The sequence below is a fragment of the Phyllobates terribilis genome, unplaced genomic scaffold (assembly GCF_046119375.1).
Source record: "Phyllobates terribilis strain yellow unplaced genomic scaffold, ASM4611937v1 Scaffold_11__3_contigs__length_659146591, whole genome shotgun sequence".
Classification (NCBI taxonomy): Eukaryota; Metazoa; Chordata; class Amphibia; order Anura; family Dendrobatidae; genus Phyllobates; species Phyllobates terribilis.
This window is the reverse complement of record NW_027362771.1, coordinates 522,525,567-522,552,873: the sequence shown is the minus strand read 5'-3', so window position 1 is coordinate 522,552,873 and position 27,307 is coordinate 522,525,567. Positions and strand designations below refer to the sequence as shown.

Genomic DNA, 27,307 nt, shown 5'->3' with positions numbered 1-27,307 from the left:
ATGTCATTCATAGTGAGTATTAAATCCTGAAGCACATTATTTGGCATATTCACAGATGCATACTCTCCGTTAACTTCCACTTGTTCTGGGCATATTAAAGATATAGGGGAAATACATCATGTGAAGAATTTTTGAAGCCCGTTGTGCTTATAAATGCATCGCTGTTATTTGTGCCAAATTTATGAAATGTTGCACCATGTTTGAAAAAATTGGCACATCTTTAGATATAACACTTTTGTCAAAAGCTGTTTTTACATTTTTGCTCCAACACCCCACTGATTTTTTGTGCAACTTTTTAAAAGCTTGCAATTCATAAATCTTATTTACTCTGATTTTCATCCAAGATCCATTCAGGGTCAGATTAGACACTCTTTTAAAATTGTCGAGAATGGAGTACAAGAGCAAAAATGTAGCCTATTTTTGCACTAAACATGGATTTTAACGAGTTCTCACATACCTCTGATTTCACTCTGAGGATTCAACACCTGTCCGAGTTTCACACCAGGTGTGGGAAAGACTTAGTGCAACACAGAGGGAAGAGAGAAAGGGAGCCGAGACACTAGGGAAAGGGGGAAGTGGAGACCTCCTAGTCTAGTCTAGTGTCACCCTGTCTCAACTACCAACCCTATATTGCCTCTCCAGCAATCGCTGCATGCGTGCATCACCCTGTCTTTCCCTGGCGTATGGCTAAGGCTAGGGATGGGAGGAGATGAGCACTACTCGATCTCCACTAAAGTCTATAGACAGGGGGAGAATGCTTAGCTTTAGACGACTCCAGACAAATGCAAACTCTGCCTCAAGCTCCAGAGAGGACGAACTACTGCTCTTGCTAAGCCTTCACAAGTAGAAATGAATATAGCCGGCACCTCCCTCTCAGACACAACAGGTATATATACACCCAGGCCAGGGAACTAATTACCAGAGGGAGGTAGCCGTTCGGTCCTAGAGACAGCCTCTCATCTAAGAAGATGTCTGTAATGCCAAATGTAGAGATCTCATGCAACCAACTGCAGGGTGACTGTCTGTCACCTCTGATACACCCGTGACACCGAGTTTCTCAATCAAGCCTTTCTTGCACTTGTTAGCCATTGAAAGGCCTCCATTTTCAGGTACCTGTTCTATCTACACCGCTCAAAACAATAAAGGGAACACTCAAATAACACATCCTAGATCTGAATGAATGAAATATTCTCATTGAATACTTTGTTCTGTACAAAGTTGAATGTGCTGACAACAAAATCACACAAAAATCATCAATGGAAATTTATTAACCAATGGAGGCCTGGATTTGGAGTCACCCACAAAATTAAAGTGGAAAAACACACTACAAGCTGATCCAACTTTGATGTAATGTCCTTAAAACAAGTCAGAATGAGGCTCAGTATTGTGTGTGGCCTCCACATGCCTGTATGACCTCCCTACAACGCCTGGGCATGCTCCTGATGAGGTTGCGGATGGTCTCCTGTGGGATCTCCTCCCAGACCTGGACTAAAGCATCCGCCAGCTCCTGGACAGTCTGTGGTGCAACGTGACGTTGGTGGATGGAGCGAGACATGATGTCCCAGATGTGCTCAATCGGATTCAGGTCTGGGGAACGGGCGGGCCAGTCCATAGCTTCAATGCCTTCATCTTGCAGGAACTGCTGACACACTCCAGCCACATGAGATCTGGCATTGTCCTACATTAGGAGGAACCCAGGGCCAACCGCATATGGTCTCACAAGGGGTCTGAGGATCTCATCTCGGTACCTAATGGCAGTCAGGCTACCTTTGGCGAGCACATGGAGGGCTGTGCGGCCCTCCAAAGAAATGCCAAACCACACCATTACTGACCCACTGCCAAACCGGTCATGCTGAAGGATGTTGCAGGCAGCAGATCGCTCTCCACGGTGTCTTCAGACTCTGTCACGTCTGTCACATGTGCTCAGTGTGAACCTGCTTTCATCTGTGAAGAGCACAGGGCGCCAGTGGCGACTTTGCCAATCCTGGTGTTCTGTGGCAAATGCCAAGCGTCCTGCATGGTGTTGGGCTGTGAGTACAACCCCCATCTGTGGACGTCGGGCCCTCATACCACCCTCATGGAGTCGGTTTCTAATCGTTTGTGCAGACACATGCACATTTGTGGCCTGCTGGAGGTCATTTTTGCAGGGCTCTGGCAGTGCTCCTCCTGATTCTCCTTGCACAAACGCGGAGGTAGAGGTCCTGCTGCTGGGTTGTTGCCCTCCTACGGCCCCCTCCACGTCTCCTGGTGTACTAGCCTGTCTCCTGGTAGCGCCTCCAGCCTCTGGACACTACGCTGACAGACACAGCAAACCTACTTGCCACAGCTCGCAATGATGTGCCATCCTGGATGAGCTGCACTACCTGAGCAACTTCTATGGGTTGTAGAGTCCGTCTCATGCTACCACGAGTGTGAAAGCACAACCAACATTCAAAAGTGACCAAAACATCAGCCAGAAAGCATTGGTACTGAGATGTGGTCTGTGGTCCCCACCTGCAGAACCACTCCTTTATTGAGTGTGTCTTGTTAATTGCCAATAATTTCCATCTATTGTCTATTCCATTTGCACAACAGCATGTGAAATTGATTGTCAATCAGTGTTGCTTCCTAAGTGGACAGTTTGATTTCACAGAAGTTCGATTTACTTGGAGTTATATTCTGTTGTTGAAGTGTTCCCTTTATTTTTTTGAGCAGTGTATATTCTTAAGGGTAGGTTCACATGACTTCTTTTTCCATATCCGAAAAAAACTGTTCTACTGATCATAGTAGAATCAGTTTTTCTCAGACATAAAAAAGTTCCTCCAGCTCCTTCTATCTACCAGTCCATCAAAATTGGACCAAATTCGGAAGTCATCCAAGTATGGACCAATTTTTCTCAGGGACCCAAAGACTTGCATTGCTGATTTTGAGCCGACACTCTCCCAAAAAAAATTGCACATGTACACATCTCCATAGAATATTATAGGCGCTATCTGTGAAAACCATGGATAGCACTCGTCCAAGAACATCAGTTTTGTGCATGAGCCCTTACAGAGAGAACACATACCTACCAAAGTCTATGGCGTCCTTGTTTCATCCGCATGCTGACTCTGTTTTACTGTTTCAATGGGTGAGAGAAACTTGGACATTTTAACTTTTTTTTGCATAAGATAAAAATTGATGAATCACTGATGGTAAAAATGGACGCACGGATCAAACATATAGGTTCCAAACACTGACGGAAATTGTTCTGCTTTTTTCATATATGAGAAAAAAATTTGAGAATTCTGAATATGGTCTTAGAGATAAACTGTTTCCAGTGATTTGTGCACAAAGAATTAAAACAAAATTAGATGATGATGTCGTGGGGTCGGTTTAGACGCCCATCATTCCTACTCCAAAGTCAATGATTCTGCAAGGATGGCGGAATTTGTCCATTCTAATAAGAGTAAAGTTAGCAGGGGTGTAGAGCTCTGTGGCCCCACCAATCATTAGAAACAAGTGGCAGCTGCAGTAGGTTTGCGCCATCCTACTTTGTCTCCTGCTTAGCTTTCTATAGAGGCTACAGATGTAGCAAGCTCCGAGCTCTGTGTGCAATCCATAGGCCTATGGGAATAATTAACTCTAGTGTTAGAATGAAATCTTAAAAGCAAATACTGCATCCTGTGCATGAATCACTGAGAGCGGTGCATCTCCATCATAGAGCCCAAATAATACCCTATTATGTAGGCTATTAGCAGTATTGACAGTGCATTGATGTACATTAATGAGTAGATAGTCTACAGAGGTTGTAGTGAGAAGGTCGGACTTCTTCCATCACTTTTACTTTCTGTAGTTCTAGCTATAATCTGCCACTGGAGATATTTATGAGAGCTGGGCTTTATTTTATTGAAAAAAATATATATATCACAACATGGTGCTCATATTTCAGGCAAACTTTAATTCCTTAAATTCGCAGAAGATCCTGATGTCTGCCACCCTCTCACATCTCTGAGCCCCAGATGGGCCATTATTTCTTTTTACTGGTCTTGTTATAACTAGTGTTTTTTAATGCCGGCTTGAGATAGGTTATTAAAGAGATAGGAGAGTCATTTATAGCTGCTATGTTTAACCCAAGAAAAAGTTTTGTTTGTTTTATATATGTGTATGTTTTATACTTAGTAAAATATATACATAAAATATTATGTTGTTAGATTTTTGTGCAATGGTAATGGTAAAAGGTAACATATATATAAACACCTTTAGGGCTATGTTTGCAATAGAGTTTGATTAAAGTATTTGTCTCATGCTGTATCTTCAAGTGAGCATGTCCCCTGCCTGTCGGCTCATGATTGACAGTTCGATCAGAGGCATAGCTGATCCACTGGGTCAAACTGCGCGTTCGCAAGAAGAGGCAGCTTTGCCTGTGCAGCATTGGAGGAGCACAAGGACTCGGAAGTTGGCCAGATCCATTGATCTAACCAGCTACATAGGCCTGCTTATAAGCTGTAGAGCAAGAGCTTGCAAGCGCTCTGCTCCTTACCTAGAAGACTGGCCATTTTTGCAGCCCATCAGTTTATAAGCAAGGCAAAGAGCCGTAAAATACACAGGGTGGGCCATTTATATGGATACACCTAAATTAAATGGGAATGATTAGTGATATCAACTTCCTGTTTGTGGCACATTAGTATATGTAAGGCAGCAAGGGTAATTTAAAACGTAACCTTTAATTAGTTTAGTTTAAGAATATACAACACTTATTAAAACCATAATGGGACCAATCAAGGTCAGTGTAAAAGTGTGACAGTGTCCAAGACAGGAGTATATGATAATACTCAAAAATATACAGTAACATTGTTGTACCAAATATAACTGAGAGTAGAGCTCCAAAGGAGGGCGATGAGTCCTGTGGAGCTTACCCCCCGTCCCAAGAATGAATACTGATATGAACCAATCTCAAGCCAACAGGCAATGAGATTGGCTTGAGATTGGTTCATATCAGTATTCATTCTTGGGACGGGAGGTTAGCTCCACAGGACTCATCGCCCTCCTTCTTTGATGGTATGGTGTGGTATATGGGATACAAAGATAGTGGGGCCATTCTTCATCAATGGAAACCTCAATGCCACTCTATTTCTGAAATTGCTACATGATGATGTGTTGCCCTCTTTATGCATTGAAGATGGCACGTTCCCTGAGTTTTTCCAACAAGATGGTTCACCACCACATTATGGGTGTCAGGTCCGAGCATTCCTACATGAACAGTTTCCTGGAAAGTGGATTGGTTGTCATGGGCCAATTGAATGGCCACCAAGGTCTCCTGATCTGACCCCCTTAGACTTTTATTTTTGGGGTCATCTCAAACAGGAAGTTGATATCACCAAACATTACCATTTAATTTAGGTGTATCCATATAAATGGCCCACCCTGTAGAATGGAGAGAATTTTTAATAAAAGGTAAATTGCAAAGTTGCTTGTCTTTACAAACAGATTGTAATTTAACAAATTTAAGAAGATGAGAAAACCCTTTAGAGAATTTTGCTCCTAGAAGTTGACTTCTCTAGCCTCTATGTGTCACAATGCATAGCATACTGCCGCATTTTATAGTGAACTTGTTCGGATGTTCAGGTTTATCTCCATTATGTCTCTGAATTATGTTCTAAATTGATTTATGATCAAAGCAAAGTTCAACTTCCATTTGGTCATAAATCAGACTTATAGATCATTCAAGAGAAGAGAGATATGCAAGCCATACAGTTGCTGAAAGACAAGGCGTGCAAAGCCTTCTATGCCATCAGAAGGCGTCTGTACCATCTCAAGGCACCTGTAACAGTCTGGCTAAAAATCTTTGATACCATCATTACCCCAATCCTTCTGTATGGCAACAAAGTCTGGGGTCCAGTCTCATACGAAAACGTTTCAAAGTGGGACGCTGGACCAACAGAAATATTCCACCTAGAGTTCTGCTGAGCAGAGCTGGGCAGATTCCCTCTACACCTTGCAATCCAGAAGAAGGCGCTATCATTCAAGGCTCATCTACAAAGTAGTAGTCCCAGCTCCTACCATCACAAAGCCTTGCTACACCAGGAAGCCCTAGGAGAACGAAGCCCCCCAACACAAATCACCCCAAACCATCCTGACCAAGCCACCAACCTACATGGCCTGACAAAAGGTGAAATCCGGAAGATGGTACACAAAGGCAAAGAGGAATATCTCAGCGTCTGGAGGAACGACATTAACAAATCACAGAAACTGATGATATACCAGAACCTACAGAGGGAATACAAACTGGCCCCATATCTAGAGAAACTCGCAAACCCCAAAGAACGACAGATCCTGAGCCGGTACAGACTGAGCGCCCACAGCCTACTCATCGAATCCGGGTGGCACCGACAGAAGTACATGCCCCAAGAGCGCAGACTCAGCTAGCAGTGTCCCCAGAAGGCCGTGGAGGATGAGGCCCACTGCTTGCAGAGGTGCTCCAAATACTCCGAATTGAGGGACACTCACTTCATGAGACTGTCCGATCTCCTCCCAGACTTCACCTCCATGGAGGAGGAAGACAAACTGCCTATACTACTGGGGGAAGAGGAAAGTGCAGCGGCCATATCAGCACAATGTCAGTGCATGCCACAGACTAAGAGGAGCCTGATATGTCATGGACCCAGATACCCCACCGTGGATGTGGATCCTCCGATTATTTTACTACTTGCTTTGACAATGCTAACATGTACTTAGTCCTGCCAATAAAGCCCATTTGCTTTGATTGGATTTGATAAAAGTTATAGCTCCTGCTGTCAGAGCAATCTGACAAGCTCACTACTTCGTTCAGTAGCTGGCTATGTACGGTTATACATAGAAGCTGTAAGCTGTAGAAGCCCAAATCCTTTAAAGGGAGTTTGTCAGCATTTAACGACCAAGCCAAGCACAGTCACTCGTTGCCCTCTTGGCGTGGCCGAGCAGTTCACTGCTCCTTCCCACCTGGTTGATTTGTATCTATCTCTGCCCCCCTATTCCTTGATTGACAGGTCTGGCTTTACTGGAGCCAGAAAAAAGCAGGGATAAATGGAAAACAACTAGAAGGGAATCTGCACTGAACTGTTTGGCCTCGACAAGGAGCATGTGCTTGGTGAGTACCGTCATTTTGTGCTGACGCACTTCCTTTAGGCTGTGTGCCCACTATGCGTTTTTCAAGCGTTTTTGCTGTGGAATTTCCGCAGCGAAAACTCTTAAAAAATGCTTGGTAATACGTGCCCCATGGTCCCCAATGATAATCTGCATGTGCTGTGCAAATTTCAGCTGCGGATTATCATTGCAGAAAAAGCCGCAGCATATCCATTATTTTTGCGGATACACAGCGTAATTGCTGCCATTGACTTGCTTATTATCCTCATGACTACACATATATTAGGTGCTGGGCATTTGCTGGATTCTAAATGGGTCCAGAACCTTCTGTGCTCTCCCATTCCAGTCCAGCCAGGGCTGATGCTGCTCAGCATCATCATCAGTCCCAACGCCTAGCTGGTCCACGAGAAGTACAGGCTGTCTCTCAGGTCTTTGTGCCTAGCAACATGAAGCATAGGTTGCGAAGGGAGACAGGGCTATTAAAGTCTAAGTCCAGGTTTCTCTGTACTGAGCATGCCCGTGACATGGCGGACTGTGATTGGTGGTTTGGGATTCAGCTGATCGGGTGACCTGGCACCGCCTTATTGGTCGCGGGTGACGTCACCAAATGTGTGACGGTGGGCAGGGCTTAATCTTTAAAAGGCCCGCCCACAAACATGGCGGCGCGCTCTGATCATTGAGCAGTATGCTGTTGTGTGGATGCTTGGCCTATAGAGCTTCATGTGTGCTTTAGTTGAAATAGGCAGGTGTAGTGGAAATAGGGAGGCTAGTGGAAATAGGCAGGTAGCTTGGCCGTACAGACTGGCTCCGACTAGGGGGTCGCCATACACCCCGAGCAGTCTACAAACGCCGTATTCCCGGTGCCGCCTGTGAGCCACGTGGAGCGATTCTCCTCAGTCCGGTAGCAAGCCGGCTGAGAGCACTTACACGCCGGCGTGAGTCAAACACGCATCCTAACACCCACTGCTTAGTTCCTGTGTAGTTAACAGGACTACATCTACTTCCCCGGTCGCACATCTCCCGTGCTGTTAACGGAGATTGAGCGAACCGCTATACCCGTTCCTGTGTGCAGTAACACGGAAGGGTTTACCATTTAAGTTGGTTGCTTTCCTTCTCACCCGGAAAGTGTTCGGCAGCAGTCCTCCAGGCTGCATTGCGGACCCCGGGGTCGGTTGTGTTCCATTATAATAAAGTTGTTTGCAACCGTCCCCTTAACAGTATCATAGCGCCAGGGTCTTGCCGAACATGGCCGACAACCAGCAACTGCTGCACTATATACAGCGAATTGAGGCCAGACTTAAGTCTCTGGAACCAGCTGTCCCGGTCGCTGATATCACTGCAGTAGCTACCCAGGCGGCTTCTCTAGCAGCCAATATGATTAACTCGGCTGCTGTGAATGCTGCGACCACTGCAAGTGCCCCTTTACCCCGTTTTGCTCTCCCGGAAAAATTTTCTGGGGACAGTAAATCCTCCAGGGGTTTTATTAATTTATGCTCCATTCACTTGGAGATGTTGGAGGCACGGTTTCCCTCCGAAAGAGCCAAAGTGGGTTATGTCATCTTGTTACCCTCCCACAGGGCTCTGGAATGGGCTATTCCTCTGTGGGAGCGCAATGACCCGGTAGTGGGTAATGCGGGTCTCTTTTTTAAAGCCATAAAGAGTGTATTCCTTGGGCCTCAGGTCACGCATGATACGGCTCTTAAGCTTCTTGCGTTGGTCCAGGGTTCGGTCACCGCCAGCTACTATGCCATCCAATTCAGAACCTTAGCGGCTGAATTGGATTGGTCTGAGCGGTCTTTAATCCTGGTGTTCTGGAGGGGTCTGGCTGGGCATATTAAAAATGCTTTATCTACCAGAGAGATTCCAACCTCCCTGGAGAAGTTAATATCTCTCGCTAACTGAATAGATTTGCGTCATGCAGAACACAAATTAGAGCTGGAGGTTGCCAAACCTCAGTATGGGTCGGCACCATCTTTCTCTAGACCCATTTCCAAACCTGTGACTCTGGACCCGGAGCCCGAGGCTATGGATATTTCCCGAACTGAGTCTAGCTCTTCTCGTTCCCAACCTGCACATCTCTTGGAGTCCCCCATTAATAAGGGTTCCAAACAGTCGGGTAAATGAGTGTGTCTAACCACCGTTGGAGGAGGTGTGTTAGATTCTGGGGCTTCTTCCTCCAAATTATTGCATAAGGTGTCCTTGTCCTTCGGAGCAACCGCGGTTACTGCCAAGGCACGGGTGGATTCTGGCGCCGATGGCAATTTTTTGTCATCTACGTTTGCCCAGAGGCATGCCATCCCTATAGAGTTACTGCCAAGACCAATGAACATTAGGGTAGTCAACGGTTCACTCCTGGACACGCAAATCACCCACCAGTCGATTCCCCTCACCATGTCATTTCCTCAGGGTCACCGGGAGGTTATCTCCTTTCTTATTATTCCCGGTGGATTAGATGAGGTGTTATTGGGTCTTCCATGGTTACTTTGTCACACTCCACACATTGACTGGAATACGGGAAGAATTTCTTCCTGGAGTGAGAATTGTGTGTCTCAGTGTATGGTTACAGTCACCCGGAGGGTAGTCTCTGACCCTTCTACCAATGTGCCCCCAGCACAGATCCTCTGTCTGTCCCCGAGACCAAGGTCTTGTCAGATTATGTCAAAAAGAACCAGGTTCCTTCAGGGAGGAAGTTTGTTCCCCCTAATATACAAAATGAGGAGCTCTCCTGGGCTCATGCCCCTAAGATCGGAGCCCATCTTGGGGTCAAATGTACCACAAAGTCCCTTCAACGGTCCTATTGGTGGCCCCGGTGGCGCCAGGACATTAAGGAATATGTTCTTGCGTGTGCTTTCTGTGCGAGAGATAAATCTTCCCGTCAAAGTCCGGCTGGCCTTCTCCACCCGTTACCCGTGACGGACTCCACAGATAGAGAGTTGGCTGACACTCTTCGTCGTCCTGCTCCCGCATTCTACCCGGGCGACAGAGTGTGACTCACGGCTCGCAATACTAAAATATGCGGGGAATCTGCTAAGTTTTTCCCCCGCTTTATTGGTTCTTTCAAAATTTTGGCCCAAGTAAACTCTGTAATGTACCAGTTACAGTTACCACGACACCTGAGGAGTCACGACACTTTCCATGTGTCGCTCCTTAGACCAGTTCACCTGTCAAAACTCGCTGAACCCCAACCTGCTACAGACACCTGGGGTGATAATCTTGAGGTGCAGGCTATTAAGGGGTCTAAAATTGTTTGTGGGAAAAAAGGTTACCCAGTACACTGGAGGGGCCATGGACCTGAGGACCATCCCTGTGAACCGGTGGACCACTTTCATGCTCCCCTGCTCGTTGAGGAAAATGAGCGTCAAGTGGAGAGGGATGTTAGAAGGGAGGATAATGTTAGGTGCCGGGCGTTTGCTGGATTTGAAATGGGTCCAGAACCTTCTGTGGTCTCCCATTCTGGTCCAGCCAGGGCTGATGTTGCTCAGCATCATCAGCAGTCCCAACGCCTAGCTGGTCCACGAGAAGTACAAGTTGTCTCTTGGGCTTTTGTGCCTAGCAACATGAAGCATAGGTTGTGGAGGGAGACAGGGCTGTTAAAGTCTAAGTCCAGGTTTCTCTGTGCTGAGCATGCCCGTGACATGCCGGACCATGATTGGTGGTTTGGGAGTCAGCTGATCCGGTGACCTGGCACCGCCTGATTGGTCGCGGGTGACGTCACCAATGGTGCGACGGTGGGCAGGGCTTAATCTTTAAAAGGCCCGCCCACAAACATGGCGGCGCGCTCTGATCATTGAGCAGTATGCTGTTGTGTGGATGCTTGGCCTATAGAGCTCCACGTGTGCTTTAGTTGAAATAGGCAGGTGTAGTGGAAATAGGCAGGCTGGTGGAAATAGGCAGTTAGCTTGGCAATACAGACTGGCTCCGACTAGGGGGTCGCCATACACCCCGAGCAGTCTGCAAACGCCGTATTCCTGGTGCCGCCTGTGAGCCACGTGGAGCGATTCTCCTCAGTCCGGTAGCACGCCGGTTGAGAGCACTTACACGCCGGCGTGAGTCACACATGCATCCTAGCGCCCATGCATCCATGCCGGTTGCATGGATTTATATAGTGTGACCAAGTTGTCAAGCACTTTTCCAAGTGATGCTAAAATCGCTTGGAAAGTGCTTGATAACCCGCATGCAGAAATGCTTGACAAACACTTCTATCTGGCAGGAAAAACGCATGTTTTTCCTGCCAGAGAGGAAATGCCCGCATGCCTTTTTCCTGCCAGGGAGCTGCAGAAAAAATCTGGGGCATTTCTGCTTCATGGGCACTAGGCCTAAAGCTTGACTGAAATCCTAAGGAAAGTTACAAATAAAATCAAATAAGTAAATTGTAATATATATGTATCCAAAATGGGCAGAAAGCGTCTAGCATCTGTTTTCTCCTTCATGCATTTTTCCTGACCCGTGGGCCAATTCCCCATCTCCTTGTTTGCTTACAACGCAGTTTTTCTGTAAAGAATGTTGTGTTCTTTGTTCATTTTTCCATCTCGACATTTGCAACATTATGTCTCATTCCAACTGTATAAGTTCTTCTTTTTTTCTTGAGTTGCACTTTTTTTAACATCCTATAGTGCAACTCAAGAAAAAAAGTTACTAGTTTGTTTTGTTTTTTTTCAGAAAAACTTGAAAAACAAAAAACTTCAATTTTTTTTTTTTAAAACTGAGTCTTGGCGCCAAGATGTAGAAATATGGAGTGTATAAACTATCTGGGCATTGGAACAAATATTCAAGACCTTAAGGGCTCGTGCACACGGCCGTATTCTCGGTCCGAGTGCGATCCGGCAAAACATCGAATCGTACTCGGGCCTATGTTAGTCTAAGGGGCCGCGCACATGTCAGATCTTTTCCTTGGACTGCATCAGTCTGAGAAAAAAATCGCAGCCTGACCGATTTGGATCCAATATTCAGATCGCACTTGGCCATGCAAGTCAATGAGTTTGTGGAAACCATTGGACTGCACTGAGATGACGAACACCTACAAAGAAACAAAGGTCCTCCAGAAAGTTTCTGGAGGACCTTTGTTTCTTTGTAGGTTTAAATATTGCTCATGGACCTTCGTGTTATTGTCTAGGACTTTTTTTAGACTTAATTGCACTCGGATGACATCGGATGCACCGATTTCCATGGACTGACAGAATGGAGAAGAAGGAGACATTTTTTTCTTCATCTTCTTCTCATCCGAGAGAATCGTATTACACTATGGTCACACTCTTATCAGATCAGACTGTGACTTGTATAATTGCTAAGATTTTCTCGGATGACACTCGTCTGAACCTAGCCTTAAAATGAGAAAAAAAAATGGCCACTCATCTAACTTGGCAGTCCTTATATAAATGACTGGCCCACCAGGGTCGTAGATGATCCCTCAGTCCTCTCAAGCTCTGATAATAATGGAATCCAAAGCTTTAATAGAAGACAGCTCTATTTGGAGAAGACTTTATAAAAAATATTTCAATGAAATAAAAATTAGATTCCTTCTTATTCTGTAGAGATCAGAATCATTTCTTGTGGTGAGCCTAAGGACCTGCACTGGGCGCCTCTGTGTTCGTCCAGACGCAAAGTAAATATCACGTTGGTTCACATTCACACATTCCTGATTTATATAGAGGTGACACAAGCCAAGAAACTATTTTCTTAACTCGTAGCAGCGCTACTGTTATACCTATAGGCACTCCAAACATAATCTGCCAGGTGTAAACAGCGTGTTTCCAAGCAGAGTGTTTCTGCTCAGCTGTCAGATAAGACCTGAAACCATTTCACAAAACTTCTATTTTATTTAAGTTGGAAATTCGGAATACTACTTAGATTTACAGATGTGTCCTTCCTTATCTTTGCTCTTGGCTCAAAATATCTGAAGATGAGCGGTGTGAGATTACCATTTTTTTTTTGAAGAAAAAAAAAAACCTAAAACATTTGTTTATTCCCTTGGGAGATGTTTGTGCTATATGTGTCTGTGATCATCAAGCAGTTGTCATACACGACTTGCAGCTTGTCAAGGGTTTTACATGGCACAAATTTACATTAAATTTGTTTTGTGAGAAAGTAGAGTACAAATTCAACAAAAAGGTAAATAGGTAAAAGCTTGTATGAACTCAATATTCTATAGAGAAAGGCCAATAATGTTACCTATTTCTGAGAACTCATCCTCTGGTCCTCTATTCAGGATCTTCATCTTCTGATCAAAACACAGAGTAGATACTAAGAGCATCTCTTGCTCAGAAGGATCTGTCCTTTCTGGCATTACACAGACAAATATTCATCTGAATGGATGCTGTGTAATACTTAAAGGTGTTGTCCACTACTTTTACATTGATGTATGATGACGCGGCACCCCCGCCGATCAGCTGTTATCAGTGCCGGCAGCCGCCGGCCGGAAGTGCTCACCTGCGGGGCTCCACCGTCAAGTGATAGTGGCCGCCGCAGTGTACTGCAGATCTGCCTCCCATTCAATTGAATAGAAGGCAGATGTGCAGTACATCCCGGCGGCCGCGGCCGATCATACATTGATGCCCTATCCTACAGTCACACGCCCTGAAATGGGTCGCTACAACCCCTCACGACTATTCTCAATTTCCATTTGATGTGGACCACATACCCCTTGGTGTGCTACTGCATCTTCATTTTCCCTTAGGAGAACACATGACCCAGCCTGGCCATCTTCTCTATGACCGTCAGTTCTAGCTACACTTTCAATTCTTATCTAGTACGCTTGCTGTAGGCCCCATTTGCTTGGAATAAGGAATCCCTCAGCTCTTTGATATTTGTTCACTCTAGAACTTGCTGCCCGAGTATGGTTTCCCTTCTTCAGGCACAACACCCTTTACCATGCAAGAATTTTGGACCATAGATACTTCCTTTTTCATCAGTTTTCATTAACTGCCTCACAAACAGGATTGGTCTGGCTCCAGTATTTAACCCTGTCCCAGTATATGTCCAAGACTTCATCTATATTCAATCCAAGGGCTGGAAAGGGACTATCAGTATATACATATCTCAAATGCAAAATGATATAATTGTGACCTGGAAATAAATAGATGTATTGAGATAATATCTATACCAAGTGTGAGGATTAGCGTAAGATGATAGAAGGTTGATAGAAGGTTAAAGGAGTTGTCCGATCCAAATCGATAAGTCTGCCGTCACTCTATGTGACTGCAGACTTATGAATCCCCCAAACGCATGCACTATGCACTGTGAGGAGTCACCGATTTCTGAGCCGGGATCGGAGGGTATGTATGTGTGGCACCCCAGGGGTCTGGTTGCCACAGTAATAGGAATATTACGTCTGAGAGCAAGTGGGAGGTTTCTCTTGTCAGGAGCCCTTAAGCATACAACACTTCCTGCCCAGACCTGGGAGAGGAGGAATCTGCCCTTATAAACTGGGTCTGGGGCGGGATTAGTCAGTTGAGTCAGAGCCTGGAGACAGTTCCAGACACAGGGAGAGTTACAGCAGGAGCTCTGTAGGAGCAGTAGCTGAAGACCAGGGGCCGGAAGCTAAGCAGAGATATAGCTCGCCCTGGCAGAAGAAACCAAATACCGGACACCGGAGTCCGAGGCTGTGGGGACTGATATCCACCCAGCAGCAGAAACCAGCCGGCAGGGGATTCCAGGTCCTCTTGCCATAGAAGCCTGGAGGCTCAGTCACAAGGAAGGGACCAGCACCGCCATCCAGGAGCGGAGGCTAACAGAAGGCCCCAAGTCACCAGCCATACGGGTGAGCACCACACGGTATACTCAGGGACGTGGGCTACTTCTACCCGCTTACAGCAAGGTAGCCAGAAAGAGTGCAGATAGACGGGGAGGCCTACAACTCCACCTGGCCAGGGGAACTCCTGTTTGCTCACAGACTGACCAGGCCCCTTATGTTAGCCAGTACTCCCGGGAGGGTCTGCCTTAATATCTCCAGTAAAGACCCTGAACTGCACTGCAAAGACTCTGAGTCGTTCCTGCTTCATCGCCGCACCAGCACTACTAGTGCTGGGACTCCCGTGCACTATCACCCTCACCATCAACTACACTGCCCTGGGGCTCCACTCTTCCCGTGGGGAGTCACACTACCTCAGCTGCATACACCACCAGCCCCAGCGGTCTGCCTTGCAGCGGCGGTCCGCACTGACTGCAATCCACGGGTGCGTAGTCGGACAATTAACGTAAAACCCCCACAAAATACCGCCATTGGCCTGACCACCCTGAGCCACGGGACCGGGTCACTGCCACGGATTCTACAACCCCCAGAGACCCGGCTCCGGGTATCCCACACACGTCCACACCAGGCCCAGGGGGCGAGTCATATGCGTTATACATACTCCCGGCCAGAGCTCATCCAGTGAGCACGGGTTCACTCCATGCACTTGTATGGAGCGAGGCAGTACCCGGCTAGTGACACAGTGGTCCAGTGGGTGTGGCCGACTTGAGGGCGCTGCCTTGCTCAATACAAGTGTGTGGAGAGAGGCCACGCCCACTGGACAAGCTCATGCCGGAAGTATGTATAACTCATACATACACTCCGGTCGCGGCTCAGAAACCTGCGAATCCTTGCAATTCACTGTGCGTGCACTGGGGTTATTTATAAGTCTGCAGTCACACAGATTGACTGCAGACTTATCGATTTAGATAGGAAAACCCTGGTAGTATACGAAATTGATATTACAGATGAGACCTATAATAAAGAGATCCCCTAATCAGGATAGCACACATGGAGTTCCCCAGTATTTACTTTTCCCAGTCCAAATAATAATCGAGGGGAGGTAACAAAAGTAGTTTCTATAGAAAGCATGAATAGGACAACTGTTCATTAAAGAAGTTGTACACTACTTTATATTACCCCCCCCCCCAATGTATCCCCTTGGGGCCCCTAAGACCTTTAGACTTAAATACCTTATGTTGCTGATAATGCCTCTGAGAGGCGATATCGGTGGCCGCTCACAGGTATCCCGTGACCCCGCGCTGATGTCACGACAAGTGAGGCGTGACTCAGCGCTGGGGTCCCCGCAGTGGCTGTGGGGTTGTGGGCGGGGTTACCCCCCGCGTCACACCCAGCATCCACCGCGCATTTTCCCAATGCACGGGGAGAGGCAGAGCGCACGGTGGATGCCGGGTGTGACGCGGAGGGAGTGCAGTGGTAAATCCAAACCACATCTCCCCTGCCTTTTCTGGACCAGAGATGTAGAAGCATGGTTCAGACTTACCACTGGGCACTATGCCACTGCAGTAGCCATCTTGGATCAAAGAGGTAATCTCATCAGGAAAGGCAAAGTAAGGCAAACATAAGACACCAGGTGGCGACCCTATACTGTAAATGACAACAGCATAGTCAATATTCAGTACTAGGGTGAAGGGTCAAACTAACCCATTAGATCAGGGATGTAAAAACTTAAACACACAGAGGGCCAAAATGAAAAACTTGGACAATGTCACAGGCCAACCAGTATACAGTATAATGGGCCCCACATAGTCCTCCATACAGAATAATGGGCCTCACAAAGTCCTCCATACAGAATAATGGGCCGCACATGGTCCTCTATACAGAATAATGGGTCCCACATAGTCCTCCATACAGAATAATGGGCCCCACATAGTCCTCTATACAGAATAATGGGCCCCACATAGTCCTCTATACAGAATAATGGGCCCCCCTAGTCCTCTAAACAGAATAATGGGCCCCACATAGTCCTCCATACAGAATAATGGGCCCCACATAGTTCTCCTTACAGTATAATGGGCCCTACATAGTCCTCCATACAGTATAATGGGACCCACATAGTCCTCCATATGGAATAATGGGCCCCATATAGTCCTCCTTACAGAATAATGGGACCCATATCGTCCTCCATACAGAATAATGGACCCCCTAGTACTCCATACAGAATAATGGGCCCCACATAGTCCTCCTTACAGTATAATGGGCCCTACATAGTCCTCCATACCGAATAATGGGCCTCACATAGTCCTCCATACAGAATAATGGGCCCCACATAGTCCTCTATACAGAATAATGGGCCCCACATAGTCCTCTATACAGAATAATGGGCCACACATAGTCCTCCATACAGAATAATGGGCCCCACATAGTGCTCCATACAGAATAATGGGCCCCACATAGTCCTCTATACAGAATAATAGTCCACACATAGTCCTCCATACAGAGTAATAGGCCCCACAAAGTCCTCCATACAGAATAATAGGCCCCACCTAGTCCTCCATATAGAATAATGGGCCTCACATAGTCCTCCATATGGAATTATGGGCCCCATTTAATGCTCCATACAGAATAATGCGCCTCACATAGTCCTCCATATAGAATAATGGGCCCCACATAGTCCTCCATACAGAATAATAGCCCCCACATATTCCTCCATACAGTATAATGGGCCTCACATAGTTCTCCAGAGAGAATAATGGGCCTTACATAGTCCTCCATACAGATTAATAGACCCCACATAGTCCGCCATACAGAATAATTGGCCCCCATAGTCCTCTTTACAGAATAATGGCCCCACATAGTCCTCCATACAGTATAATGGGCACCACATGGGGGTGGCTGTTCTGGTGTCGGGGGCCAAATATAACCACCCTACGGGCCAGATTTGGCCCACGGGCAGGAGTTTTACATGTGTGCATTAGATTGTCCACTAGGTCCACTGAGTGGAGCTAAACAAGGAAGGTTGATAAAAATATTACTATGATCATGTTTTCTCTGAGAGATCACAGTAAAAAATTATAAATAATTTAAACCCTGCAAATACTATGGAACCTGACAGTTTAGAGTGCCCTGGTGCCTTTACATTTTCATAGAAAATATAATGCAACGATAGCAGATGTGCCCCCATGCTGGGCGCATCTACCTAAGACATGCCTCTGCAGCTCATATCTCGTTTCTTGCTGGAGAGCAGCTTGTGGACTGGAAATTGGACCGGCTTGTGGACCGGCAGTAAACTGTTTGGCCAAAGTCTGCTGCTGTGCCCTGCTAAATGCTCTACCACACATCACCATTGGACCCTTCTGTAGTATGACCGTTGTGTGTACCAAGTTGCTGTCAGAGCAGGTAGCAGGACGTGATGGCCCTGCAATCATGAAGGGGGAATATAGGAGACAGGGAGCAAGGGTAGGTGGCAGAGTAGGAGGGCCTGGATGCGATGAGTGGGAAATAAGGGATGAAAGAAGCTCATTCAGAAGTTTGCTTGGGGTCTTGGCTTTTCTAATTATGACCTGATTGTTGCCACCCTTGGAGAATATACCTATCCACGCCCTCCAATACCCATTTTGTTTAGTAAATCTAACCCGATTCTTCTTTTCAGTTGATGCCTGCCATAAATAATAGGAGACATATAACAAAAGATAAGCTAAAAAAATGTAAAAAAAAAAAGGAAGCAGAAGCAATTACCCATCCACTACAAACAGTACAGCAGACAACAAAGGCTGGCGAGAAGTAACAAGTTGGCTTTCTTGGCATCTGATCCTTGCTTCTCAGCTTTATTTCATTGCCCCTAAGAGATTTTTATCCTTGGTCATTTCATTTTTAGTAGCACAAAAGTTAATGTACGTTCAATGCAATTGCTATTCATCTAAATGAATCTTATCTATATTTATGTACTATTTCCATTCTGTTTGCTGGCTCAGTATTGTGCTAGCAGAAGCCCTCGCTATAAAGAAAACAGAGCGCAGCCTATTAACATCTAATGAGAGAAGCGGGAGTTTGCTGTACACAGTCTAAAGAACAAGATGAAAAATCATGTTTTGTTAAGAAATCTGTGCTCCTGTTCATTTCGCTTCCCCACATCTAATCTGAAACTTAAGCTGGCCGCATCCTCCGGCACAAACAAAATGATTCTTTAATGATTTGGGTGGATTTAATAGGCGAACTGCTAAGCGGACTGGATAAGATCGTCTGCATTGGGATAATTTGGAAGAATTTACATTACAAGAAATCAAAGACAGTAAAAGTAATAGGACGGGGGGTCATGTATGACATAGACAGTTACTTTTTAATGTCTTGCCATAAAGTTTCCTCTGTATCTGACTTTGATTATTGATACAGGACAGATATTATAATGGTTTATGTGTTTATGTAGTTAGTTGCTGATGTATTAGAACTTCTAGAGTGCACCGCACCTCTGTCTCCTGGCTTATTGCCTGCCGGGGGCGGTGCGCTCCTAATGATCGGTAGTATGAACCATCGGCGTGATTGAGCTGCTGGTCCAGGCTGTGTGCTCCCCATGCTGCAAGCAGCTGTGCCTCTGCAACACTGGAGGAGCGCAAGGCACTGAAACTGGCTGGATTTGGCCAGATTCAGAGCAGCACCTGCAAAGAGCTGTCAAGCACCACTCCAGTGGTTTTTTTTATTGCAGCGCTCGAGTGGTGCTTCTAATTTAAGGTCCCTGCCCCTAGTCTTATACTTACCTGCCTTACCGTCTTCACCTTCTATCACCGCCGCTCTGGTCCGTCTTCAGCAGGTTGTGACCTGCTGGATCGCACCAGTGTTTGCTGAAGTGAATTGGAGGTCACTCTTCAATGTAAGTCTATGAGACCATTGTTCTGGCCCTCATAGACTTATACTGAGTGCTTGTGATCGTTAACTCTAACTTTCGGCCTGTCAGAAATTGAGGTCACAAGATGGCGCCGCGGGTCCGAGAGGCGCTGATAAAAGGTGAAGACGACAGCTAGTAAGTATAGCACCGAGGGCAGGGACATTTGATTAGTAGCAAATAAAAAAATTGCTGCAATAAAAAAAATTGCTGGAGTGGTGTTTTCAAGTGATTGACTGCAGAGGAGGCCGGTGACCTAGGCAATGAACAGTAAACAATAAAATATAAACCTTTATTATTGGGAATGAAGAGAATTTTTAATAAGAAGTAAATTCCAAAGTTGCTTGCTTTCATAAGCATGTTGCAATTTTAACCATTTATTAAGATGAGACAACCCCTTAAAACTTTCTTGAGTGGAGTTATCATTTTTTACAGTAAAATAAAAAGCCTACAGGAGACAAGTGGGCAACAATTAGTAACTGAGAACTTTTCAATAAAAATGTTTTTTTTTTTTAAACATGTGAGTCTATAAATGATGAACATCCCACAGTTGGCATCCATCTAGGCATTCGTCAAAGGCAAACTTTTTTTAAGTTTGTTTAAGATCTTGTGCCCTACATCTTAAGCTTTAAAGGTTTAGAGACAAGTTAAATGGAATCTAACAGTAGGATCAATGTCTTATTCCAGAGAAATCCACATTTTTCTTATATGTAAATGAGCTGTTAAGATCTATGGGCTGGACATAGATCTCCCTGAGAATCTGCCTCCAGAGATTATTTTAAATGAAAGGAGGCGTTACCAGTGTGAGACATGTAGATCAGGAGAGCAGACTGTCAGTTATTACATGCCTCACACTGGTAACTCCCCCTTTTTATTCACAATAATCTCTGGAGGCCCATAAATCTTAACAGGCCATTTACACATAAGAAAAACATGGATTTCTCTGGAATAAGACATCAGATAACAGATATTCAGGTATAATTTTATTCAGCTTCCTATGACATATATGCCCATATAGACGGCTTAGAAGGGTTGATCCTACTGACAGATTCCCGTTAAGGTACAATATTTCTGTAGTTAATATGATTTGAAAAATAGAGGTTCAAGAAGTCTAACCTATCATCCAAAACCCACACTAGGTGGATGCCAATTTTTCCATATAAAGGGGAAAAATTTCCTTTTGACTCTGATTAAATCCCTGGATGTTCTTTTTCTCTGTAGAGTCTTCCTAGTTTGAGTGTATTCAAAATAGTGACCACTAATATATCAAAGAAATTGTGGTGGATATTACTGAAAGAAAATATGTTCTGGGCTACATTATGAAAATTAGACCGATCTTAAAGGGTTTGAAAGAAAAAAATGAAAAGTGACAAACTCAAAAATATTCTCTTTAATTTTCTTTAATTAAGAAAGTGCAGGTCACTTGTTTTTCTGCAAATGTTAAAATATATTGGTCCCGAGTCATCGAAACCGGCGTTTTTCTTGCCAGTCTTTACGTGGAAGCATAATGTAGTCTGATGCTCCTGATTCATAAAGAGTTGCATGCCTCTTAATGAATGAGGAGCGCCTGAAAAGTAGTGTGCGCTTCCATGCTTTCTTGTGTGCCTCGCCACAGGTCTTACTGCAGGTGTGGACTGGAGTAAGATTTGTCGGGGAATAGACTGGAGTAAGATTTATGGTGTAAGAAACACCACCACTCAACATGAGTTTGACTAACCGGGTTGACACATCCCCGTCCTGCGCAAAGCTCTACCCACTTTGGCAGAGCTGGGCAAAAATGTCTTAAGAACTCCAAATGTCGCAAACTTTTAGCTCAGCCTTGAGTTGAGCCAAATTTAAGCAACTATTTGCATACTTCTGGCCACATTCCGACTAGACTTACCCGGCCACGCCTATCTAGTTGACATGTATGCAAATGGCACACTTGCAGTCTCCCAGCACTGAAACCGAAGAATCCTGATAGCGCATAGTGCACAGGCTGTGAGGAATACGGTTCATTGTCCTGTTCATTGTCATGTTGAGGGAGAGGAGTGAATACATCGGGAGAGATTCGAAAGCAAACATATCAACAGCTTGCTCAGCGGTCCTTGGAAAACTCCAAACAAGAGCATTTACAGGATGACCCTGTCTAGAGGACCTCTCTATGGAACTGCTAGATGAGGAATTGGTCCAATGACCACTGGGCATAAAGGGTTAAACATACACCAAGCCCTGAGCGGCAAATTCTACTGTCAATTTATAATAGTCCTAAAGAAAATGAATTGACTTACAACCAGTCCTCATTTTTAGGGTTGATCTTTTCTCTGAGACGGCATTCGTTTTTCTGAATGTCCCACACATAAGCAATCACTCTCACTGTTTTATCCCCCTGCCTTCCCCCACACACCTTCAGGTCATGAACCATCGCAGGGATCCCACACTGTCGTTTCTCAAATGCTAAATGGTTGCTATTTATACTGCCTGATCTCTTCCATTTATATAATGGTATAGATTCTGCACTTACTACAGGGAATGCAAAGCACAAGGCAATATTTTTAATGCCAACTCGAAGGTCACACAGCACCACTAAGTCTATCGCAGTGCAGTGTGTACATATCATGGCATGGCATAAATAAATCAATACACGTGCGCTTTATTCCCAGTAAATGTAGCACTTTGTCTTGTTGTCTACTTAAAGTGTCCATAAACCTGAAATAGCTGTCGGCCCACATTTATTTTACCTGTCCCTCCAAACACTCGTATGGTTTGTTCAGCTGATTAAAGATTTACGGCTCCGATCTCTGCCGATACAAAGAGGTCAACGATTGCCTTTGCCGGTGATTCAATAGCTTCCGATGAGGTCACATCGACAGAGCAGCGGCTTCTCTTCCGCTAGGCTTGGTTGACGGGGTGTGACTACCCACGTCATGCTTATTGATAGTCGGCTACCCAAAGCCTAACTGAAGGAAGCCGGTTGTCAATCGGCATGATGCCACCAGTCAAGCCTCATCGACAAAGCAGCCTGGAAGAGGAAGAGCTGCTCTGTTGACGGGAAGCAGTTGGATCGCCAGCAGTAGCGGTCAGTAACCACTCTGAGTTGGTGTCGGGTACAGCAGGCAGGTTATTTAAACTCTTATCCAACTATCTGCCTATTAGTTTTTAGGCCCATAGTAAAAACAAAATTCCTAGATAACCTCGTTAATGGCTACGTACACAGTGTAAAGCATTTTTTTTATATATTGCTTTAAAAAAGTTATGCAATGTTCTAAATAGTCTTCTTTCATTATTTTCTACCGTTTTGCTACTGCAGAGTATCTGGAAGTTGAGTTCTCCTCAAAAATGTCACAAATCCATCAGAACTCCTGTTCTTGATTCTGACATCTATCTCTTCTCTCCATCCCTTCTCTCAGTGTTAGAGATAGCTGCTGGGAGGGGGATGAGGTTGTAAAAAGATCTCTCCATATAAATAGAGACAAAAGCATGTACAGTCTTAGGAAGGGCAGAGACAACAGGCTACAGTTTAGGAGGAAAGCACATGAAGCTGAAATAGTTGCAGGATAGAAGCTGAGCCTAAAAATAGCCTACCACAATAAGGCACATATCAATTCATTCAAAGTCTTATAGGTTCTAAGATTAAAAAGAATAGAAGGCATCCCAGATTGCCCCACTCAACGGTCCACAGTTCTTTCCATTCGGAACTGGTTCTGAAAAGATTGCCTTCTATTCAATTAGGGTTCATCAGTAAAGTATTGAACAATGGGATGGGATTTATATGTTACCCAGAAGATAAGTAGTGTTAATAATAATTATAATTTCTGGATTATTATACAAGAATCTACTAATAATGGAGGCTTCAGAAGATACAAATGGTTGACAAGAATGGCGACTATCATGCATGCTCGGCTGCGACAATCCGGTGCTAACTGATGCAAATACTGAAATATGTCTCACCTCCTAGGCATGTGGTCTCAGCTCAGCTCAAGGTTTGGGTCAGCAAAGGGAGGCTTGCACTGTGGAGACCTGACTGTACCTGGCCTGTGGACAGAAAACAGGGGCTTCAGAATATCATTGTGATGTTACCTTTACACAAAATTATTTTCGTTGATCAGTTAGCAGAAGATTGGAAGAGAATGACGGCATGCAATCAAATACTTTGCTCAAGTGTGATAGTAATAATTATGTCCAGCCAGAAGAGCATGAATATGACGGAGAAGGAAGGGATAAATGGAAGAAATTGTGAAATGAAATTCCCTTTGAGAACATACAATGTCCTTGGTAACAAGGAATAGCATAATGAATAGAGGCAGCTGAATGTATATGCTCTTCTCTCCCACTTCTGAGAAAGTCATGAATGGAGGCGAGGTGTGCCAGCTAAGTAATGGTCTTGTTTTCTTATTTGCTTGAATAAAATAGGAATGTCCTACGCACTTGTATAAATGCAGGTTGGTCATCGGGGAGAAAGATGTGCGTGTGAATGAATGAGCCAAGAAAATGTACTACGTCTTGAAGCATGAAATACATACACAGGGCTGCATTACATTTAACTCATGTGGTATGCCAAACATCTAAGTTTACACAGAATATCTAAAACTTACACCAATTACTCGAAGAAAGAACTTAAAGAGTAACCATTGTTTTAATTTTTATTTTATAAATTAATTGTACACATGAAAATAAGAAAGTTTGCAATATATCTTATCATAGAAATTTGCTTCTTACTCTTCCTAAACTGATCACTCACTCTCAAAATTCTCAATTCTGGGTGAAATATGTATTCAGTGAAGACAGAATGTTACATTACTGAGATAGGAGATGGCAGTTGGTACTGATAAGATTCTATGTAGATGGGAGGAGTTGAGGGCGAAGGTAGAGCTAGAGGCAGAGCTCCTCCCCCATCCGGTCTTTATAGAATCTAATCAGTACCAGCTGCCATCTCTTATCTCAGTAATGGGAAAGCCTGTCTTCAGTGAATACAGATTTTAATCGAGAATAGAGAATTTTGAGAATGATTAGTCCAGGAGGAGAAAGAAGCAGATTTCTCTGAAAAGATATATTACAAAGTTTCTTATTTTCACGTGTACTATGATTTATGAAATAAACATGAAAATGATGGTTACTCTAAACATTAGTTGTAATACAGGAAGAGTAGCGATGGTGGAGTTAATCACTAAAAGGCAGCTCCCCATACACATTGGATAAAGCTTGTCTGAACCCAACAATTTCCACAGGATTGACCAGCCTTCTAATCTGCACAGGGGTGTCCAACTGTCCTCTGACAGATTATGTGGGGGGATGTCAGGATATAAGGATCTGGCAGCTCCTCTCTCATGGACCATGCTAGAATGCTTGGTAGAGCATTACTGTATATGGGAGAGCCTGTAGAGATCGCTGTCAAACAAAATTACGTCCAACAACTAATCTAATGTGTATGGCCAACTTTTGGCTGGAAATCCACATTTTTCAAAACTCAATGGAGAAGAATAAATTAAAAGTCAGGGATATGTCCTCTCGTCATGGGGCGTAGGTTAAGATATGCAATAGCGTGTAATGAGTCATCTAATACTGTTGGTAAAGGTAGGGATGAAGTCTGTCCATCTAATATCATTTATGGACTAAATGGCATTTGTCAAATTCAACATGCAATCTGATCTGTGAGCAGGAGGAGTTTGGCAGATTGATGTAGGTTTGTGGGAAAAGATTTGGTAAAATTACTTCTTATTTGAGATTTAGGAGTCCCGTGGCTGGTCCTAAGCAGTGATCGACTGATTATCATGTTTTAGTGTGCATAAAGAGATAGATGTCAATCTGAGTAGAACCTAATCCCCAGGTTAAGCAAGAATTGCCAACAAGAAAATACACATTGTACTGAATATTTCCCCACAAAATTATATATCAGTATAATACTATATAATACTATATGAATATTTATGTTTTTTTGGGGTTTTTTTAAGGAATCATTTTGTGTATACAGTCATGGCTGAAAGTGTTGGTACCCTTGAAATTATTCCGGAAAATTAAGTATTTCTGCCAGAAAATGATTGCAATTTCACCTGTCTTGTTATACACATGTTTATTTCCTTTGTGTGTATTGGAACAACACAAAAAAAAAACTGAGAAAAAAAGGAAAATTGGACATAATTTCACACAAAACCCCTAAAATGGGCAGGCAAAATTGTTAGCACCCTCTACTTAATATTTGGTTGCACAGTGCACACCCTTTGGAATAAATAACTACAATCAATCACTCTCAACGAGCTTCTCACATCTCTCAACTGGAATTTTGGATCACTCTTCTTTTGCAAACAGCTCAAGGTCTCTCAACAGCAATTTTAAGATCTCTCCACAGGTGTTCAATGGAATTAAAATCCAGACTCAATGCTGGCCACTTCAGAACTTTCCAGCGCTTTGTTTCCATCCATTTATCCATTTATTGGTGCTTCTTGAAGCATGTTTGGGGTCATTGTCCTGCTGGAGGACCCATAACCTAGGACGCAAACCCAGCTTTCTGACACTAGGCACTACATTGTGACCCAAAATCTTTTGGTAATCTTCAGATTTCATAATGCCTTGCACACAGTCAAGGCATCCAGAGCCAGGAAAAACAAAACAAAACATCTTTGTACCTCCACAATATTTGACTATAAGTACTGTGTTCTTTTCTTTGTAGGCCTCATTCCATTTTCAGTAAACAGTAGAATGATGTGCTTTACCAAAAAGCTTTATCTTTGTCTCATCTGTCCACAAGACTCTTTCTCAGAGGAATTTTGGCTTAGTCATGTACATTTTGGCAAACTGCAGTTTAGCTTTTTTATGTCTTTGTGTCAGCAGTGGGGTCCTCCTTGGTCTCCAGCCACAGTGTTTCATTTCATTCAAATGTTGACAAACGGTTTGCACTTACACTGATGCACCCTGAGCCTGCAGGACAGCTTGAATTTCTTTGGAACTTGATTGAGGCTGCTTATCCACCGTCCAGACTATCCTGTGTTGCAACCTTTTATCAATTTTTTTCTGCTGTCCATGTCCAGGGAAATTAGCTACAGTGTCATGGGTTGTAAACTTCTTGATTATGTTGCACACCATGGACAAAGGAACATCAAGATCTCTGAAGATGGACTTGTAACCTTGAGTCATATATATATATATATATATATATATATATATATATATATATATATATAGCTGTGCTCAAAAGTTTACATACCCCGGCAGAATTTTTCCTTTCTTGGCCTTGTTTCAGAGAATATGAATGATAACAAAAAAAACTTTTTCTCCACTCATGGTTATTAGTTGGCTGAAGCCATTTATTGTCAAACTACTGTGTTTTCTCTTTTTAAATTTTAATGACAACCAAAACATCCAAATGACCATGATCAAAAGTTCAAATACCCTGGTGATTTTGGCATGATAACATGCACAGAATTTGACACGAATGGGTATGAATGGCTACTAAAGGTAACATCCTCATCTGTGACCTGTTTGCTTGTAATCAGTGTGTGTGCATAAAAACTGAGTGAGTTTCTGGGATCCAGACAGACTCTTGTATCTTTCATCCAGCCACTGACGTTTCTGGATTGTAAGTCATGGGGAAAGCAAAAGAATTGTCAATGGATCTACGGGAAAAGGTAGTTGAACTGTATAACACAGGAAAGGGATACAAAAAAATATCCAAGGAATTGATA

At 44.2% G+C, this 27,307-nt stretch overlaps 1 protein-coding gene across 3 annotated transcripts in view; it reads right to left on the bottom strand.

The window, feature by feature from the left end:
• The window catches only part of LRRTM4 (leucine rich repeat transmembrane neuronal 4), an 842,864-nt gene that overhangs the window by 64,943 nt on the left and 750,614 nt on the right, over positions 1 to 27,307 (bottom strand). For 2 of the 3 annotated variants that reach the window (XM_073653662.1, XM_073653663.1), the window contains one exon: positions 23,580 to 23,663. The exons of the other annotated variant lie outside the window; for it this stretch is intronic. In XM_073653662.1, coding sequence (XP_073509763.1) covers positions 23,619 to 23,663 — 45 coding nt within the window. In that variant the 3' untranslated portion in view covers positions 23,580 to 23,618. The remainder of the gene's footprint in view (positions 1 to 23,579; positions 23,664 to 27,307) is intronic. 3 annotated transcript variants of the gene reach the window in all.